The sequence below is a fragment of the Haliotis cracherodii genome, unplaced genomic scaffold (genome assembly GCF_022045235.1).
Source record: "Haliotis cracherodii isolate W230 unplaced genomic scaffold, xgHalCrac1.p SCAF_8, whole genome shotgun sequence".
Lineage (NCBI taxonomy): Eukaryota > Metazoa > Mollusca > Gastropoda > Lepetellida > Haliotidae > Haliotis > Haliotis cracherodii.
The window spans coordinates 13,350,016-13,367,390 of NW_027266341.1; the positions used below are offsets into that span (position 1 = coordinate 13,350,016).

The 17,375-nt window shown below is 39.9% G+C and overlaps 1 protein-coding gene across 2 annotated transcripts in view; it reads right to left on the minus strand.

Annotated features, from left to right (window-relative positions):
• LOC139449349 (uncharacterized) overlaps positions 1 to 17,375 on the minus strand; it is a 261,844-nt gene that overhangs the window by 57,831 nt on the left and 186,638 nt on the right. Inside the window, exons 5-7 of one of the 2 annotated variants that reach the window (XM_071230674.1) lie at positions 14,659 to 14,761; positions 1,455 to 1,506; positions 490 to 603 (exon numbers count right to left, since the gene is read on the minus strand). In XM_071230674.1, the coding sequence (XP_071086775.1) occupies positions 490 to 603; positions 1,455 to 1,506; positions 14,659 to 14,761 (269 nt within the window). Of the gene's footprint in view, positions 1 to 489; positions 604 to 1,454; positions 1,507 to 14,658; positions 14,762 to 17,375 lie in introns of those variants that run through there. The other variant, XM_071230673.1, reaches the window with a different exon arrangement.

A 17,375-nucleotide genomic window follows, 5' to 3' on the forward strand; every position in this document is an offset into this window, starting at 1 on the left:
AGACGTACATGCCCTGTTCATTGTGTAAAGGACATGAGATATTGCTTGTGTATAGGACATGAGCAATTGCTTGTGTATAGGACATGGGCTATTGGTCATCTGTAGGTCATGAGATATTGGTCGTGTTTAGTAGATGGGTTATTGGTTGTGTATAGGACATGAGATATTGGTCGTGTTTAGTAGATGGGTTATTGGTTGTGTATGGGACATGAGGTAGTGGTTGTGAAAAATTGAATATCTGATGAGTATGGGACATTTGACATTTGTTAATATTGTCTCTTGGTCATGTGAGCATTGTCTAATACTTCCTATTTAATGACTCAGTGAGTTTTACCTGAAAATGGTTTTTCAAAACATTTTAGTTCGGTCAAATTAAGTTAAGGTAAGAAAGATGGCAAAAGTGACTCTAAAAGGTAGGTCACAACAACACTTGTTTATGGGCTTTACCCTACTTGAGATCATGCAATAACCTATAGTCCTCCCACTTACTGTAAGAACAGGGGCTCCGTTTACCATGACGGAATCGGCAAAGCGAACTCGAGAGGGGTTACTTTTTAACTTGGCCTTCTTTGCCGCAGTGAGTAGAGCTGACTTCCGTGAAGACTGAAAATAAAGAATAGTAATGATGAAGCAAGCATCTCCACCAGCCAAGCAGTCACATACACACGTAAAATCAATATGGCCGATATGGTAAGCTACATGTCGTCTGCTAAGTCTGTGTGACTTCTGCTACCTGCACATTCCAATATTTTTGCTATCAACTGAAACAAGATTAATGTGGACAAAATTTGTGTGGGATGATTGAAATATTGAAAAGTCAAATTTCACCAAAGTAGACACAATTTATGGATAATAACTTCTTTATTTACTGTAAAGTCGACTTTTCGGTATAGATCAAGCAAGGCTGACATCAAGCTTTATTCTACACTTCGCATACTACAGCAGGGTAGAGAAATGCATCAGTATTTCCCCACAAAAAAATAATCTGTAAATAGCTTATGAATGATTTTGACAAAGTTATGTGCACAAAACTAACAACATAATGTTCTAATCAGTAGTGAAAGTAAACACTTCCCCCCTTCTACAAACAAATCACAAAATTGGCCAATTATTAGATGATTTACATTTTCAAAAGTTGACAGAAATCGACAGCAAAAAATGTTATCAAATATTATTCAATTTCTGTTACATCTCTTCAAACATTTGATGAAGTCTCAAAAAAGAATAAAGAACAATGATAATAAATGACAACCTTCTTCACAGCCGACATTAACTCGATTAAATAAATGTTGCACCCAATTTCCACTGTCTTCACAAGCAGACATAAAGATTTTAAAAAATCAAGACGGGCTGTTCATAATTCCCTTTGCATGTTCTGTCCAAAAAGATGGCCAATCCACAAATTCCAAACTGAATTTCAGCTGTCGGCTGAAGGGAGCAGAATAAATACTTACATTATCCGAGTAAGGTTGACACACAGTAAGAGTGATGGCTTGTTTACAGGCTCTGTCAAAAGAAGAGAATAATTACAACAAACAACCTTAACATGACCCAGGGCATTTCAACAAGCCTCTGTCAAATTGTACAACACTGTTGGCAGGAGTCTAACACCTCTTTCATTGGCTGGAACCAGGGGGTACAAAAGCTGTTATTCTCCCCATGTTTGATTTTGATGATTAAATTAATCGGCATATGGTGAGAAAACATTTTGTATTGTTAATAGCGTAAGAATAATACAATCTTGTTTGTTCATTAGTTCATTAGTCAGCATTGATGCAGGATAAAATATAATTATGGCTATTGTTTCAGGTATTAGCCATAATGAAAACATAGTCTCCTAAAATATACAAACATTTACGATGTAGTCCGTAAGATTATTGCAAATTTGTGATGCAAGCATCATTCAACAAATCACTACAATATCAAATCTGTCAGTTTTATTTGAAATGCAATATAAACCACTCATCACTCAAAGACAACAGAGTGCCTTTTTATGGTTCTAAAGGCCTTAAATCATCTACTGAATGTGCATAAAAATATGATAAAAGTTTCCAAAGAACACAAACTGTTCTTGAAGCATTGGGACCTTGATTGCCTGTATGTGTCATTGCTGATCATGAAGTTGGCAGCTTTGATATACATGCATTATTGAACAAGCTTTTTATACCACTTTCCAAGGACCATTCATTGGATTTTCTCAACTGCACAGAATTACCTTACGGCTATATTTTTACAAGTCGTACAATAACAGAATTGAACAGGGAGATCTGAAGACACTGCGAGAAACAAAACCATTCCCCAAGATTAAATCTCTTGCAAGGACGGTAATTGGACATGTATTTGAGCATCATTTGTTCAAATGGGATCGGACAAATGATAAGGTTCCAACACTCTTGAAGAAGTGCTATCATTTGGTCGTCGTTTGTATCTTTGAGTGCCAATACTGCAAATATCCTTTTTCTAAAAGAACTGAGAAAGCTTTGATGAGTTAATGAGCTGAAAATTGAGCTTGGCTCCTTGAAGTTGAAAAAATAACTTTGGTTACTTTTATCGGAATTTGCATTGTAATGAGGTGGAAATAGAATTGTTACAGACAACCCAGTGGTTGCTGGACAATACCCCAAATATCCGTCCATATTATTAATTGCCACAAAATGTTTGTAACAGACATTGAGTTGTAATTAAACACTTGGATGTTTGCATATCTTGATGTGCCATAATATATAGATTCAAGAAAATGTTTGAGCATTTCAACTTTTACAAATAAACTTGTACTTTTATTAACCACAATTTGGGGGAGAGATAATGCTGTTTAACAATGCCATCATCACTATTCCAGTTATATCCCAGTATAATCAAGTTTGAACCTGACACACCAGTGACTGACAACAAGAGCACTGAACCACACGTGACAACAATGGCGGCATGATGACATGTAATAAGCCAAGTTACAACCCATCTCAATCCCAACAGCAGATCAGACAAACCAGTGACTGACAACAAGAGCACTGAACCACACGTGACATTAATGGCGGCATGATGACGTGTAATAAGCCAAGTCACAACCCATCTCAATCCCACCAGATGATCAGACAAACCAGTGACTGACAACAAGAGCACTGAACCACACGTGACAACAATGGCGGCATGATGACGTGTAATAAGCCAAGTCACAACCCATCTCAATCCCACCAGCAGATCAGACAAACCAGTGACTGACAACAAGAGCACTGAACCACACGTGACAACAGTGGTGGCATGATGGCGTGTAGTAAGCCAAGTCACAACCCATCTCAATCCCACCAGCAGATCAGACAAACCAGTGACTGACAACAAGAGCACTGAACCACACGTGACAACAGTGGTGGCATGATGGCGTGTAGTAAGCCAAGTTACAACCCATCTCAATCCCACCAGCAGATCAGACAAACCAGTGACTGACAACAAGAGCACTGAACCACACGTGACAACAGTGGCGGCATGATGGCGTGTAATAAGCCAAGTCACAACCAATCTCAATCCCAACAGCAGATCAGACAAACCAGTGACTGACAACAAGAGCACTGAACCACACGTGACAACAGTGGGGGCATGATGACGTGTAATAAGCCAAGTCACAACCAATCTCAATCCCACCAGCAGATCAGACAAACCAGTGACTGACAACAAGAGCACTGAACCACACGTGACAACAATGGCGGCATGATGACGTGTAATAAGCCAAGTTACAACCCATCTCAATCCCACCAGCAGATCAGACAAACCAGTGACTGACAACAAGAGCACTGAACCACATGTGACAACAGTGGCGGCATGATGGCGTGTAATAAGCCAAGTCACAACCAATCTCAATCCCACCAGCAGATCAGACAAACCAGTGACTGACAACAAGAGCACTGAACCACACGTGACAACAATGGCGGCATGATGACGTGTAATAAGCCAAGTTACAACCCATCTCAATCCCACCAGCAGATCAGACAAACCAGTGACTGACAACAAGAGCACTGAACCACACGTGACAACAATGGCGGCATGATGACGTGTAATAAGCCAAGTTACAACCCATCTCAATCCCACCAGCAGATCAGACAAACCAGTGACTGACAACAAGAGCACTGAACCACACGTGACAACAATGGCGGCATGATGACGTGTAATAAGCCAAGTTACAACCCATCTCAATCCCACCAGCAGATCAGACAAACCAGTGACTGACAACAAGAGCACTGAACCACACGTGACAACAGTGGCGGCATGATGGCGTGTAATAAGCCAAGTCACAACCCATCTCAATCGCACCAGCAGATCAGTTCTAATTCATGTCTCAACAGATTGTGTACATTTTAGTTAAAATCTGGCAAAACTAAAAAAAGATAGTGATCATCAATTAACATTTCACAGAATATCGTAACTTCTAAAGATACATCAAACTCAAAAGACTGATCAAATTCCCTGCAAATGACAAAAAACAGTTTTGTCGGATAAGAATGTAATTCTCACAAGACAAAATGATTCATCTGTTGAATAAACTCAGGATCTTTGGTTATCTCTTCCACTGGAATATTACAAGGCCTGCAATACTCCATCCTGATGTTGCTGCAGGAAGTTGAAACAAGTTTACAGGAAACCAATATCTTCTTGTAACTGTTAGAACTCCTTCTGAAGAATATTGCAGTAAATTATCAATACTATGTCAATTTTGTCACTGTTACAAAAAGCCCTTAAAGACAAGTGATGTAACACTGACCTCTATCTGTTCATATTGATACAGTGACCTCCATTAATGGCTGAAATGAAAGTCATTTCCTGAAAACTAGTTCAATGTTGACCTTTTTCCGACAAGCCCCTGTTCATCTTACAGGTATAATCTTTTCCATCAGTTAACAAATCACTTGTCCTTTTACAAAAAGCAAATTTCAAGATGGAATATTTTGCAAAAATCTTGAAAAGCATGTAATCTGCACAAGTAAAGACGGACTAGGGAAAACAAAAGGAAATCAATACTTAGTTCTCAGATTCGAAGGCAATCATGGCCGAGTAAGAGGAAGCAGAGATGTGCCTGAAGATATTCTCCTCACAGGGATGTAGTGAAGTGTGGTCCTTCAGCATTACGTGATCACTTCTCTCCTAATCCAGAACACTTCACGCTGGATGACTGTCACACCCAACCCTTCAGTCTGATTATGTTTTTTTTCCATTGTGTGACTTTGTACATAAATTGCACACATGAATTACATAAAAAGACATTTCTTCATTCCTGACCTGATTGGATCTGTCTTAACATTGTGAAAAACCTGAACTCATTTTATGTGGTGGAGTATTTGTGTTTTCAAATATTTTGGTGTTCAGTAATTTTACAGTAGTGAGTGAGTGAGTGAGTGAGTGAGTGAGTGAGTGAGTGAGTGAGTGAGTATGGTTTTACGCCGCTTTTAGCAATATTCCAGCAAGATCACGGCGGGGGACACCAGAAATGGGCTTCACACATTGTACCCATCTCGGGTATCGAACCTGGGTCTTCGGCGTGATGAGCGAACGCTTTAACCACAAGGCTACCCGACCGCCCCTGATAATTTTACAGAACGATGAGTTGTCAGAGAATGATAATGGAATAATAAGGTGTGTCAACAACCTCCATGCATTCGTCACCACTCGCTCCTTTCCGTAACCTGCAAGAAGACTCGTCCCCCTAACGATGTTACGTGCAAAAATACGACAAAACCAATCAGAATTCGTGTATGACTTCAAGTAATTCCTTCAAAGAATCCCTCAGGAATAATGTTTGATTTTCCATGTCTTGCATTTAAAAATATACCCAAGATACATTTAAATGTGTTCAACCATACTGTATAATAATGTAAGTCCCTATGTGTTTTCAAAAGCATTTGAGGGAAATATATGTGAATCATTATGCAACGAGTTGACCATTTTTTAGCTATGCCCGTTTGCGCTCAGATGGAACCCAGTCGCAAAAATTGCCACGAGAGGGGCACGAGTCGCTAATCGGCTTGTCCCGGAATAACACGAGTTGGTCACAAATGCACCTCCATGGTGGGATGGACAGAGCATCTCCTCAGAGATTGCAATGTTAAGCTCGGTGTTTTGATCTCCTGTCATATACCTGCTCATTGAAAGTATTGATGTATACTCTTTGGCTGAATATCTAAAGAACTTAATTAGATCATAAATCTATTTCCTTCAAATACAAAGCCAGAACTTCATGTGTAATTGAATGCCTCTTGAAAAAGTGCAAAGGATCTCAACACCAGAATAATAGCAACAAAAAGATCAAAGTACAGATATATTCTCATGGAATATCTGAAGAGCTCATTTCTTGAAACTGCAAAAACCTTAAACTGAAAGCATTGGTTTATTTCTTGAAGTCGTGTTGACAATCTCAACACCAGAAGAACACATGGGCAGAAGATACCAAATTCTTCACGAACATTTTTTCCTGGAAAGAACAATTCTGCCAATAAACCATCTCCACAGTCTACAGAACAGCCCTGCAATGATGACCCATGATCCCTGTTTGATGACCCATGAACTCTGTTTGATGACCCATGAACTCTGTTTGATGACCCATGAACTCTGTTTGTGGACTCGCATCACGGTTTAGGTCTGTTCGATATGTCACACATGATAAAGCATACACCAGCAATATTACGACACCTTTCTTGCCCCCTAAGAATCAATCAACTCCATTGGTCATCTCCAGGCTTCGGAGAAGTGAAGTGCTCCACTTTCTTCCACTGGTTCACTCAACACCATTAAACCCAGACAAACTAAACGTTGAAGCTTCTCAACTTTTGCATTCAGAACCATTCTCCTAAAAACAGATTTTCTGCTTTGGCTTCCCTTCACATGAAAAGCTGTGAGTGTCTAAATAAATGCTAACAGCGAACCAATTAGGGTCAAACACGAAATTCAATAGAAAGATTTCAATTACAAATTAAGCAAAATGCTGAATTAATGTAAATGAAATATGGATTTCGGATTTGAAATAAATTGGTTTATAGGATGTAGATATGAGAAGTTGGACACCCTACAAATTGAATTTGGATTATTAATCCATCACTATTTGTTGGGAATATAGTCTCATGGCAACTGAGGTCTAACATGACTTCTGATCTCTGACCTCCTTATGCCCAAAAGATATCAACAGAGTTAGTTTGCTATCCAGGGCTAGCATTTAATGGAAGTTTGATTCCTAGAGTCTACAAATTGAATTTGTTTCTAATACATCAATATCTGCTAAAGTGTATGTTAAGAAATCAGTCTAAGCGAAGTTACATATCCTGTAGGAATTTGGGAAAGAATAGGCTGCCAGTATACTATTCCATCTCCTTCATGAGATCTGATTTGAGATTCCAGTCAGTCATGATATAACTATTGTACTACCCATCCTGTCCAGATATCCTACAGTCAGCCATGACATAACTACTGTATTACTGAACCTGACTAGATATCCTACAGTCAGCCATTACATAACTACTGTATTACTGAACCTGACTAGATATCCTACAGTCAGCCATGACATAACTACTGTATTACTGAACCTGACTAGATATCCTGCAGTCAGCCATGACATAACTACTGCATTACTGAACCTGACTAGATATCCTACAGTCAGCCATGACATAACTACTTTATTACTGAACCTGACTAGATATCCTACAATCAGCCATGACATAACTACTGTATTACTGAACCTGACTAGATATCCTGCAGTCAGCCACGACATAACTACTGTATTACTGAACCTGACTAAATATCCTGCAGTCAGCCACGACATAACTACTTTATTACTAAACCTGACTAGATATCCTACAGTCAGCCATGACATAACTACTGTATTACTGAACCTGACTAGATATCCTGCTGTCAGCCATGACATAACTACTTTATTACTGAACCTGACTAGATATCCTGCAGTCATCCATGACATAACTACTATATTACTGAACCTGACTAGATATCCCAGTCAGCCATGACATAACTTCTATATTACTGAACCTGACTAGATGTCCTGCAGTCACCCACGACATAACTACTGTATTACTGAACCTGACTAGATATCCTGCAGTCAGCCATGACATAACTACTTTATTACTGAACCTGACTAGATATCCTACAGTCATCCATGACATAACTACTTTATTACTGAACCTGACTAGATATCCTACAGTCAGCCATGACATAACTACTGTATTACTGAACCTGACTAGATATCCTAGTCAGCATGACATAACTACTTTATTACTGAACCTGACTAGATATTCTACAGTCAGCCATGACATAACTACTGTATTACTGAACCTGACTAGATATCCTAGTCAGCAATGACATAACTACTGTATTTCCGATCCTGTCTAGATATCCTACAGTCAGCCATGACATAACTACTGTATTACTGAACCTGACTAGATATCCCAGTCAGCCATGACATAACTACTATATTACTAAACCTGACTAGATATCCTACAGTCAGCCATGACATAACTACTGTATTACTGAACCTGACTAGATATCCTACTGTCAGCCATGACATAACTACTTTATTACTGAACCTGACTAGATATCCTACAGTCAGCCATGACATAACTACAGTATTAATGAACCTGATTAGATATCCTAGTCAGCCATGACATAAGTACTGTATTACTAAACCTGACTAGATATCCTGCAGTCAGCCATGACATAATTATTGTACTACTGAACCTGACTAGATATCCTACAGTCAACCATGACATAACTATTGTATTAATGATTCAGGCATATAAGAACATTCAAAGAGTGAGAAGCAACAATTCTACATATCCCCACAAATTTGTTCAGTAAACATTAAGTGGTGAAGTGTCACCCAAAGGTGTCAAACGAACAGCATTTTCAAAACTCACTGGTCTCAGGAGCTGAACTCTTCAACACCCGAAATAAAAAATGAGCTGATTTGGATCATGCAGCTCGCGACTCAAGCTTCCAGTGACAAATATGACGTTATGACTTATATTGGTCTGTGTAAAATGTCAGCCAAATTGGCAGGCCGGGCATCATTTCCTGCCACCTAGCCATCGGTAATACGAAAGGGGAAAAAAGTCTATAATTACCAAGCTTTGCTCTATTGCTCTATTGCATTTGGACTGAAGGAGTCACTGCATGTTTCTTGGCCGACAGCGAGTTCTGATCATACAGCACAGCGAGGGCATGTTTGTCTGGGAACTTCCTGACAGTTTGTGGGGTCAGCAGGATGCATCACCAGGCAGATATCACAGTCATAGGGTAGACTGCAGTATTTGGGGGCCCAAGCCAGAATGAATGTTTATCATATTTACTGAAATTTATGAATCAAAAGCATTCCCCACATGCACACTTCATTATCTACAGACGAAACAAGGGTATTTTACGGGCGCCATTTTTGTTGCCTAAAGCTGTCGTCTGAACGTTATCTTAGCAAGACCCTTGGGCATAGGGGATGGAACCCCCTTATTAGAAACAGAACAGAGAAAAACAAGGGGTGTGAAGGGTTCTGGAACCCCCATTTTTCAACAAAATCTCTCAATGGACACTTACAGTAAGTTTGTTCTGAGAGGACCATGGACATGAATGTCAAACATGATGAAAAGTTCACATGACATTGTATTCTTAAACTAGTAGATCCTTATTTAGAAAGTCATGTTCCACAAATTCAGGCCATGATTTCAAGTCAATGTCTTTTACTTTATATACAAAAAGGGGGCACGGGTGGCCCAGTCGTCTAAGGCGCCGCGATTCGTTGTGCAGAGTTGCATCCCTTGGGCACGCCAGAAACCTATGATTGTTGGTTCGAATCCCGGTTCACCCCGATTATGTTTCTAGGTTTGTCAGCACCATACCTGTGCTCGTGGGTTTCACCAAAGTGGTAAACGTCTGAGACCTGCATCACTTCGGACTTTCCTCCCACATTAAGCTGACACACCGCAATCTAACTGGAATACTGTTAAAAGGGGCGTTAAACCCAACTCATCCACCCACCTTATATACATAAAGACATTTCTAGTTTTTCCATCATGGTTACAACATTCAAGGCTTCAGTAAATCTTTCAAAAACTTGTATGGAGGACATTTAAAAAACTGACACATCAGTGACAAAAACAATACTATGTTCCCTTGTTTTTTCAGATGATCAGTTGGTATCATCACTATTTGATAGTGATTCGTAAACACATGCTCATGATATAGTTTGACAATCGACTCTGCTTTTCGAAAGGGTTTTGTAGTAATATTTACGTAAGATCCGTCAGCACCAAACCAATGCTCAAGGGGTTCACCAAAGTGGTACTATCTATGACTTGTGTCACGCTTTCCCCAGCCTCCCACATCGCGCTGACACACGGTGACATTTGAAATACTACTCAGGGACGAATAAAAACCACCAAGTGTCCATTTTTACACTTTGTCTTCCTATATTAGTCAATGATCAAAGAGACTTCAGAAATAAAAACAGTCTACAAGTCCTTTCTATATCTCTAGTGGCATTACAGACTAAATATGTTCAAGTCCTTCTTGACTAAAATACAATTTGAAGAACCTGACTTGTAAAATTCAATGACTGTAGGCTATTGTAACTTGTCTATTTTAATAGATTTAAATCTTGTTTGTTGACAGAGCTGTCAGTTTGCTGTAACAGCCAAAAGACACACATAAAAGTAGCTGTACCGTTAATGAACATATTGTCAATTCCCTTTGGCTTGTGTTGCTGCGTACCACATTAATCAGAATGTTTCAAAACATGAACGTCAATGAAGGACTGAAAAACAACTTAAGTGGAACGGACAGATCCCATTTGAATTTGATAATTGAAATTTTTAATCTGATTATCCTCCAGAGAAACAACAGTGTGACAAGTTACTACCTAGCAAATAATCAATACTGAAAACAACACCCACAATGCAATATTACTTGACATGAGCAGGAAACACTAATTACATTTAGCCTTTCATCTCAAAGCATGTAAAAATACAACAACTTCTTATGTGAAACGTTTGTAAAAACCCTTGACATTTTCCATTAAAGAAAGTTTTAGGTCATGTAATGTCACTGACAGGTAAAAATGGAAGAGTTACATGAGCTGGTAATTGCTTTCCAAACTGTTGCTCAGAAACAACAGGACGAACAAAATATTCACTACAATATAATAACATTGCCTGTATCAAATTCCATTAGGAACTGCCTGGTTGAGTTCATTTTTTAGATACCAAAGGTTATTGGCCGACTGAAATGTTCACCTGAGGGGACCTATGAAGAGTTTGTCAGATCCTCCTTAAGACAGGTATCAAATCAGAGCAGGTATCAAATTAGATCTGATTTCAATGAACTTGCAATAAAAAAGTTCATCAAAATTTCAACATCTTCCCAAATTGCAACAACTAGGGACCGAGGAATGGGTTCCAGGGAGGAAGGGTTCCAGGGAAAGGGGGTTCCAGGGAGAAGGGGTTCCAGGGAAAGGGAGCAGGGGGTTCCAGGGGGAAGGGGCTACAAGGAAAAGGATCTCGAGGGAGATGGGGTTCCAGGGTGAAAAGGTCCCAGGGAGTAGGGGTTCCAGGGAAAGGGAGCAGGGAGTTCCTGGGGGAAGGGGTTCCAGGGAAAGGGGGGTCCAGGGAGAAGGGGTTCCAAGGAGAAGGGGTTCCAGGGAGCAGGGGGTTCCAGGGGGAAGGGGCTACAAGGAAAAGGGTCTCCAGGGAGAAGGGGTTCCAGGGTGAAAAGGTCCCAGGGAGTAGGGGTTCCAGGAAGAAGGGGCTCCAGGGAGTAGGGGTTTCAGGAAGAAGGGGTTTCAGGTGAAGGGGTTTCAGGAAATGGTTCCAGGGTGAATGGGTGCCAGGGAGTAGGGGTTTCAGGAAGAAGGGGCTAAAGGGAGTAGGGGTTCCAGGGAAAAGGGGTTTCAGGGAGAAGGGGTTTCAGGTGAAGGGGTTCCAGGGTGAAGGGGTTTCAGGAAGAAGGGGCTAAAGGGAGTAAGGGTTCCAGGGAAAAGGGGTTTCAGGGAGAAGGGGTTTCAGGAAGAAGAGGTTTCAGGAAGAAGGGGTCCCAGGGAAAAGGGGTTTCAGATGAAGGGGTTCCAGGGTGAAGGGGTGCCAGGGAGTAGGGGTTCCAGGGAAAAGGGGTTTCAGGAAGAAGGGGTCCCAGGGAAAAGGGGTTTCAGATGAAGGGGTTCCAGGGTGAAGGGGTTTCAGGAAGAAGGGGTTTCAGGAAATGGTTCCAGGGTGAATGGGCGCCAGGGAGAAGGGGTTCCAGGGAGTAGGGGTTTCAGGAAGAAGGGGTCCCAGGGAAAAGGGGTTTCAGGTGAAGGGGTTCCAGGGTGAAGGGGTCCCAGGAAGAAGGGGTTTCAGAAAATGGTTCCAAGGTGAATGGGCGCCAGGGAGAAGGGGTTCCAGGGAGTAGGGGTTTCAGGAAATGGTTCCAGGGTGAATGAGTCCCCATAAAAGTAAAGAGTAATGTGTGTCCAGCTGAATATGGACTGCTGCTCATAGTATCAACCACTGGTTTAGGGATAGCCCAAACTATCATTTAGAATCTGCAGCAATAAAGCTGGAATGATGCAGATAGCGATGTCAACGACCTTCTAACAAATGGGGCAACTCATCAATGGCTCAATGAGAGATTCCTGTGCACATGATAAGTGCCGGGAATAAATTGAGAGTTTATCACAGGTCGCCGGTTATAATCAGTTTGTTGCAAGCAATCAATACTAGATCATTATACCATGAGTGGTTCAAACTGGCAGAGGTCTCACTGCTGTGGTGCACAATGATCACCGAGTTATGTGGACGCAGGAAGGTAAAGCAGAACAAAGTTTCCGTCACAGTTATTCTCCCACTAATCTGAATCTCATACTTCATCAAACATTTGATCATTTTCTTCTTCAAACCGTGGCAATGATAACGTATTGATTGACCAACTAGCCTCCACACTCAAGAGTCACCCCCCTCCCCATGTAGACCTCCTCCCTACAGTTCACTGCGTCACAATCATGCAATGTCAAGAATTAAGAGTAGTTTACGCTCCATGAATCCTATCAAATGGAATTCATAAAAATTTATTGTGATTCCATGGGAGGTGATTAGACCAAAGATATAGATGTGTGTGTTGAGGGAAATGTGTCCTTGACAAAAATTACTTCGATGGTTAGTATTTTCATTTTTCAAATTTATCATCACATATACCTTCAGCGAAGAGAAATACAAAAATATAAACAACTTACATGACATATTTTATTTCAGTTGGTTCATGGAATATTCCGAAAATATATTTAGTTTCGTTGGGGATGGGTGAAATTCTGACATGACACATACCTGTATTTGGACTTTGCCATTTATAAATACCGTGACTAAATAAAACAATGCAACACAATTATTCTCTGTGCCCTGCATATTTAATACTTTGAACTGCATTTTAAAATACAAGGAGGAGTGAGACATGCAAGTTTGGACAGTAAAATAGTTTCATTACTGTGCAGCAAGATCTTGAAAAATATTTTGTTAATCTTTTATTTGCTTATTCGGGTTGACTGTGATGAAATATAAAATAAAATGTTTAAATGTTAATTTTGTTTTGGGGTCGGCAGATCCGTAAACAAAGTTAAAAAAGGAAAAGAAGCCATACAGTGAGATACACAGTATTGGGTGACATGCTGATACACTCACCAGGGACATCTATATACAGTAACTACGTTTAAACGAAACACACTTTCAGGCCGGGCCATTTGCTGTACGTGTGTATACATGCTGTATATAGACTTATAATAAACTACGGTTGAAATGAACTGAAATTAAGGGTCCCTTTGAGTTTGTTATAACCGTAATTTACTGTACATTGTTCTGGCCTTAGGTTCAAGACTAGGACATGCAGAAATTCTGCCACATTAATAACCTTTCTGACTTCTGCTGACTGCAACATGAAATTATCCGGCTGACCAATGGCACATCTCATTTAAGTATTTCCAAACAAAAATACTTGTCATTTGGAATTTCTTTTATCCAACTTGAAACAAATTCAAAGACGACTTGTTATCAGTTGATTATGCTCAATCCTGCAGAGTAGTTGATGACTATCAAGTACATTGTCTTACCACGTGTTGTCATTTGTCGAACAAAACAATATCAAACAAAAACAGAGAAAACTTCGAACAAAGGGTATTAAATAAACACAATTTCAACTATTACCAAGAGAAATAAAAATTAAAATATCAAATCATACAGAAATACCTAGAAATAAAAGGAATGCTGCTATGGACCAAAAAAAAAGGTGCTATTACCAGAACAATTTTTTTGGTAATAATCGTCTAATTTAAGTAATAAAATTAATTTAGTTGAACTTCACTTGAAATATAAACTTCCTGATGCCTCTGTGGCAGGAGACCGTAGATCTACCCGGTCTAATCGGTCTTGAGTAATTTTTTTATGCGCTTGATATTCAAATTTTTCTCTCCAAAATACTGAATCCGCTAGAGGAGGGTGCGCATTATACATGGGTGCGCACTATACTGAAGAAAATACGGTAATCCTGATTAAAAATTAACATAATCACAAGTATCTGAAAGAAACACATCACAATGCTTTCACATTTTCATGCAAACAAAAGCACAAATATCACAAAGATCTCTCAAAATAATGAAACTGGACTCACCGGACAAGTTCTATGACTTTTTCTCTAGGAGCCTTGCGCACATCTTCTCCATTAATCCTGAGAATCTGATCTCCGGAGAGAAGTTTGTCGACGCTCGGTCCACCTGTTGGGACGAGACACAAATGTCAACACAGCAGATACAAGGTTCGGGTAAGTCAGGGGAGTGTTAATGAGCGACCCAGGTGAATCTCAGGTGTGCACATACCTGCACCAGTGCGCAAGGTCAAGATTTGGCAACAATCAGCTGTCAGGGTAAACATATGACTTTAATTCTTTTCAGTTTACACCTGTCAATGAAGAAAGAAAGCAAGCATTCTTATATTCAAAATAATCAGTTTCAAGAGTAATCATTCAAATTTAGGACACATCCAACTGTTATGACTGTTTCCTCTAAACATATATCACTTTAATAGGCAGCAGTTGTCCCGAGTTAATAGTTATTTGTAATGCCGATTCATGAACAGCTTCATCACCCGAGACTCTAAAACAACAGCCATCAATCAATCTCAATATCACATCAGTCAAGTTGAAAACCAAAATAAACATTGCATGGAAATAGTAAATAGATAATATGATTGTAAAATCCCATTAGAAATCAAATTCTGAACTTTCTTACCAAAATAAAGTGATGGTAAAAGCACTGATGAATTGCAGATGTGCTTCTGAAATCAGATTACTTAATCTACGACAGGTCTGCCACAGCGTACGTAATCTGATTCAACATGTATGCCCCGTGAATCCTCCATGGGGATTGAATGGGATAGACATTAAATGGATTGGACGATTTCACAGAACTTTATCATGACAATAGGCATCTAAATCACTTAATATTGACAAATACTGAAATAACTGAAGCATTGTAAAAACATTAGGATTGAGTACAAAACAATCCCTGTGCGAGGATCCTTGAAGTTGTACCTGTTCTGCAGGGACTTCAGTGCAATGTGTTTCTCCTCCCACATCATAACTCACTCTGATGCCTCCTGATTGGGAAACCTGATGCTTGCTTTAAACTGTCTTCAAATACACACTTGGTAAGTCCAAACACAACAGGGTCAAGCCTTCTGTTGCACAGTGGACATTGAGAGTCTCACCCATGTGTCTTTTGATATCAAATATATCAACACAAGTCAATAAACTTTTAAAACTCTGACGCTTCCCGAGGAGATTTCAAATTTCAAGTGTTGAAATGTTTGATATCAAAAGACACGATGTGAGATTATATTTATCATCCAAAAGCATTCTTCCAACCTTTTAAGTTTGTATACAGTAATAGTTTGTTTGTTTGTCGTTTAACGCTGCATGTCTGCAATTTTCCAGCTTTATGACCGCGATCTGTAAATAATTGTGTCTGGACCAGACAATCTAGAGATTGACATCATGAGCATCGATCCACGTAATTGGGATCGATGACATGCAACAATCAAGTACAGTACTAACCAGTGTCCTGAGTATAATAAATAAACACCTAACCAGCTTCAATGGCTGAGAGGTAAGTGATGTCATTTGATTGTGGCATCATGGTAACTGGTGACATCACAATTTTGCAAAGTATTGTGATGCAATTTCATTGCAACAATACGTCCAGGGAGATATCGTTTAATCTCACCCAAGCAGTATCTCCTGTGGAAGCCAGTCTGGATGATAAATATATTGTCCCAGCATCACGTTGACAAAATATGTCATCTTCCCCCCACCCCCCCCCACCCCACCCCACCCCCGATGAAATCGCCAATAGCTATTACGTACGTTTTGCAAAGTTCATAAATTGATATCCAATATATCCTTGGAAAAGAAAGAGTTGTAAGCAATACTGAGCTATATTTCTTAGAGTAATGGAGTTCCAGAACCAACGAGTTTGTTCTTTGTTTGTTTGTTGTCAGACGCTGCACTTGGCTTTAGTCCAGATATATGATGTCAGTCTGTACATTATTGAGTGTGGACAGACAATCCAGTGATTGACATCATGAGCATTGATCCACGCAATTGGGATCAATGACATGCATCAACCAAGTCAGCAAATCTGACCCCCCTCTGTACTAGTGAGTGTGATTTTGGTCACAATAGGTGCCAAGTAACCAGGATTGTGGTATGACGATTAAAGATGCATGACATGTTAATGGATGACCTGACTTATTTGTGTTACAGTGCCCACTCACTCACACACGCAACCACTCACTCACTCACTCACTCTCCAGCCTGTCATTAGACTAGCCATACACCATTGTTGTTTCTTCACTATCAACCACAACAAACATTACCAAATGTGGAACCTTGAAAGGTTTTACTGAAACATTATTCACCCAATCAAGAAGGACCCTTTAAGTTAGGCTTTCCTTCTCATAACTTCTCCAAGTTTCTTATGAATCTGATCACATCATCTCAGGAAGATTCCTCCACTTGTAAAACCACTTATTAGGAACATCAAATCGGCAGATTTTTTAAGCCGTAAGCATAGAGATGATAGGTAAATAATTGCATCATTTTACCATGTAATTGGGAAGACATTTACCACAAAATGATCAGCAAAACGCATCCCCAGGGAAAAAGTGACATTTGAAGCACTGTTTAAGTAACAATCACTCCTGTAAGGACATCCAACACCTTGATGTCCTCCTGTACTAACGACCCCATCACGGTAATGAAGTCACTACATGTCCGGCAGAGACTCCTTCGGCTAAACTGGGCAACAATTTTCAAGCAGTATATGAGCAACC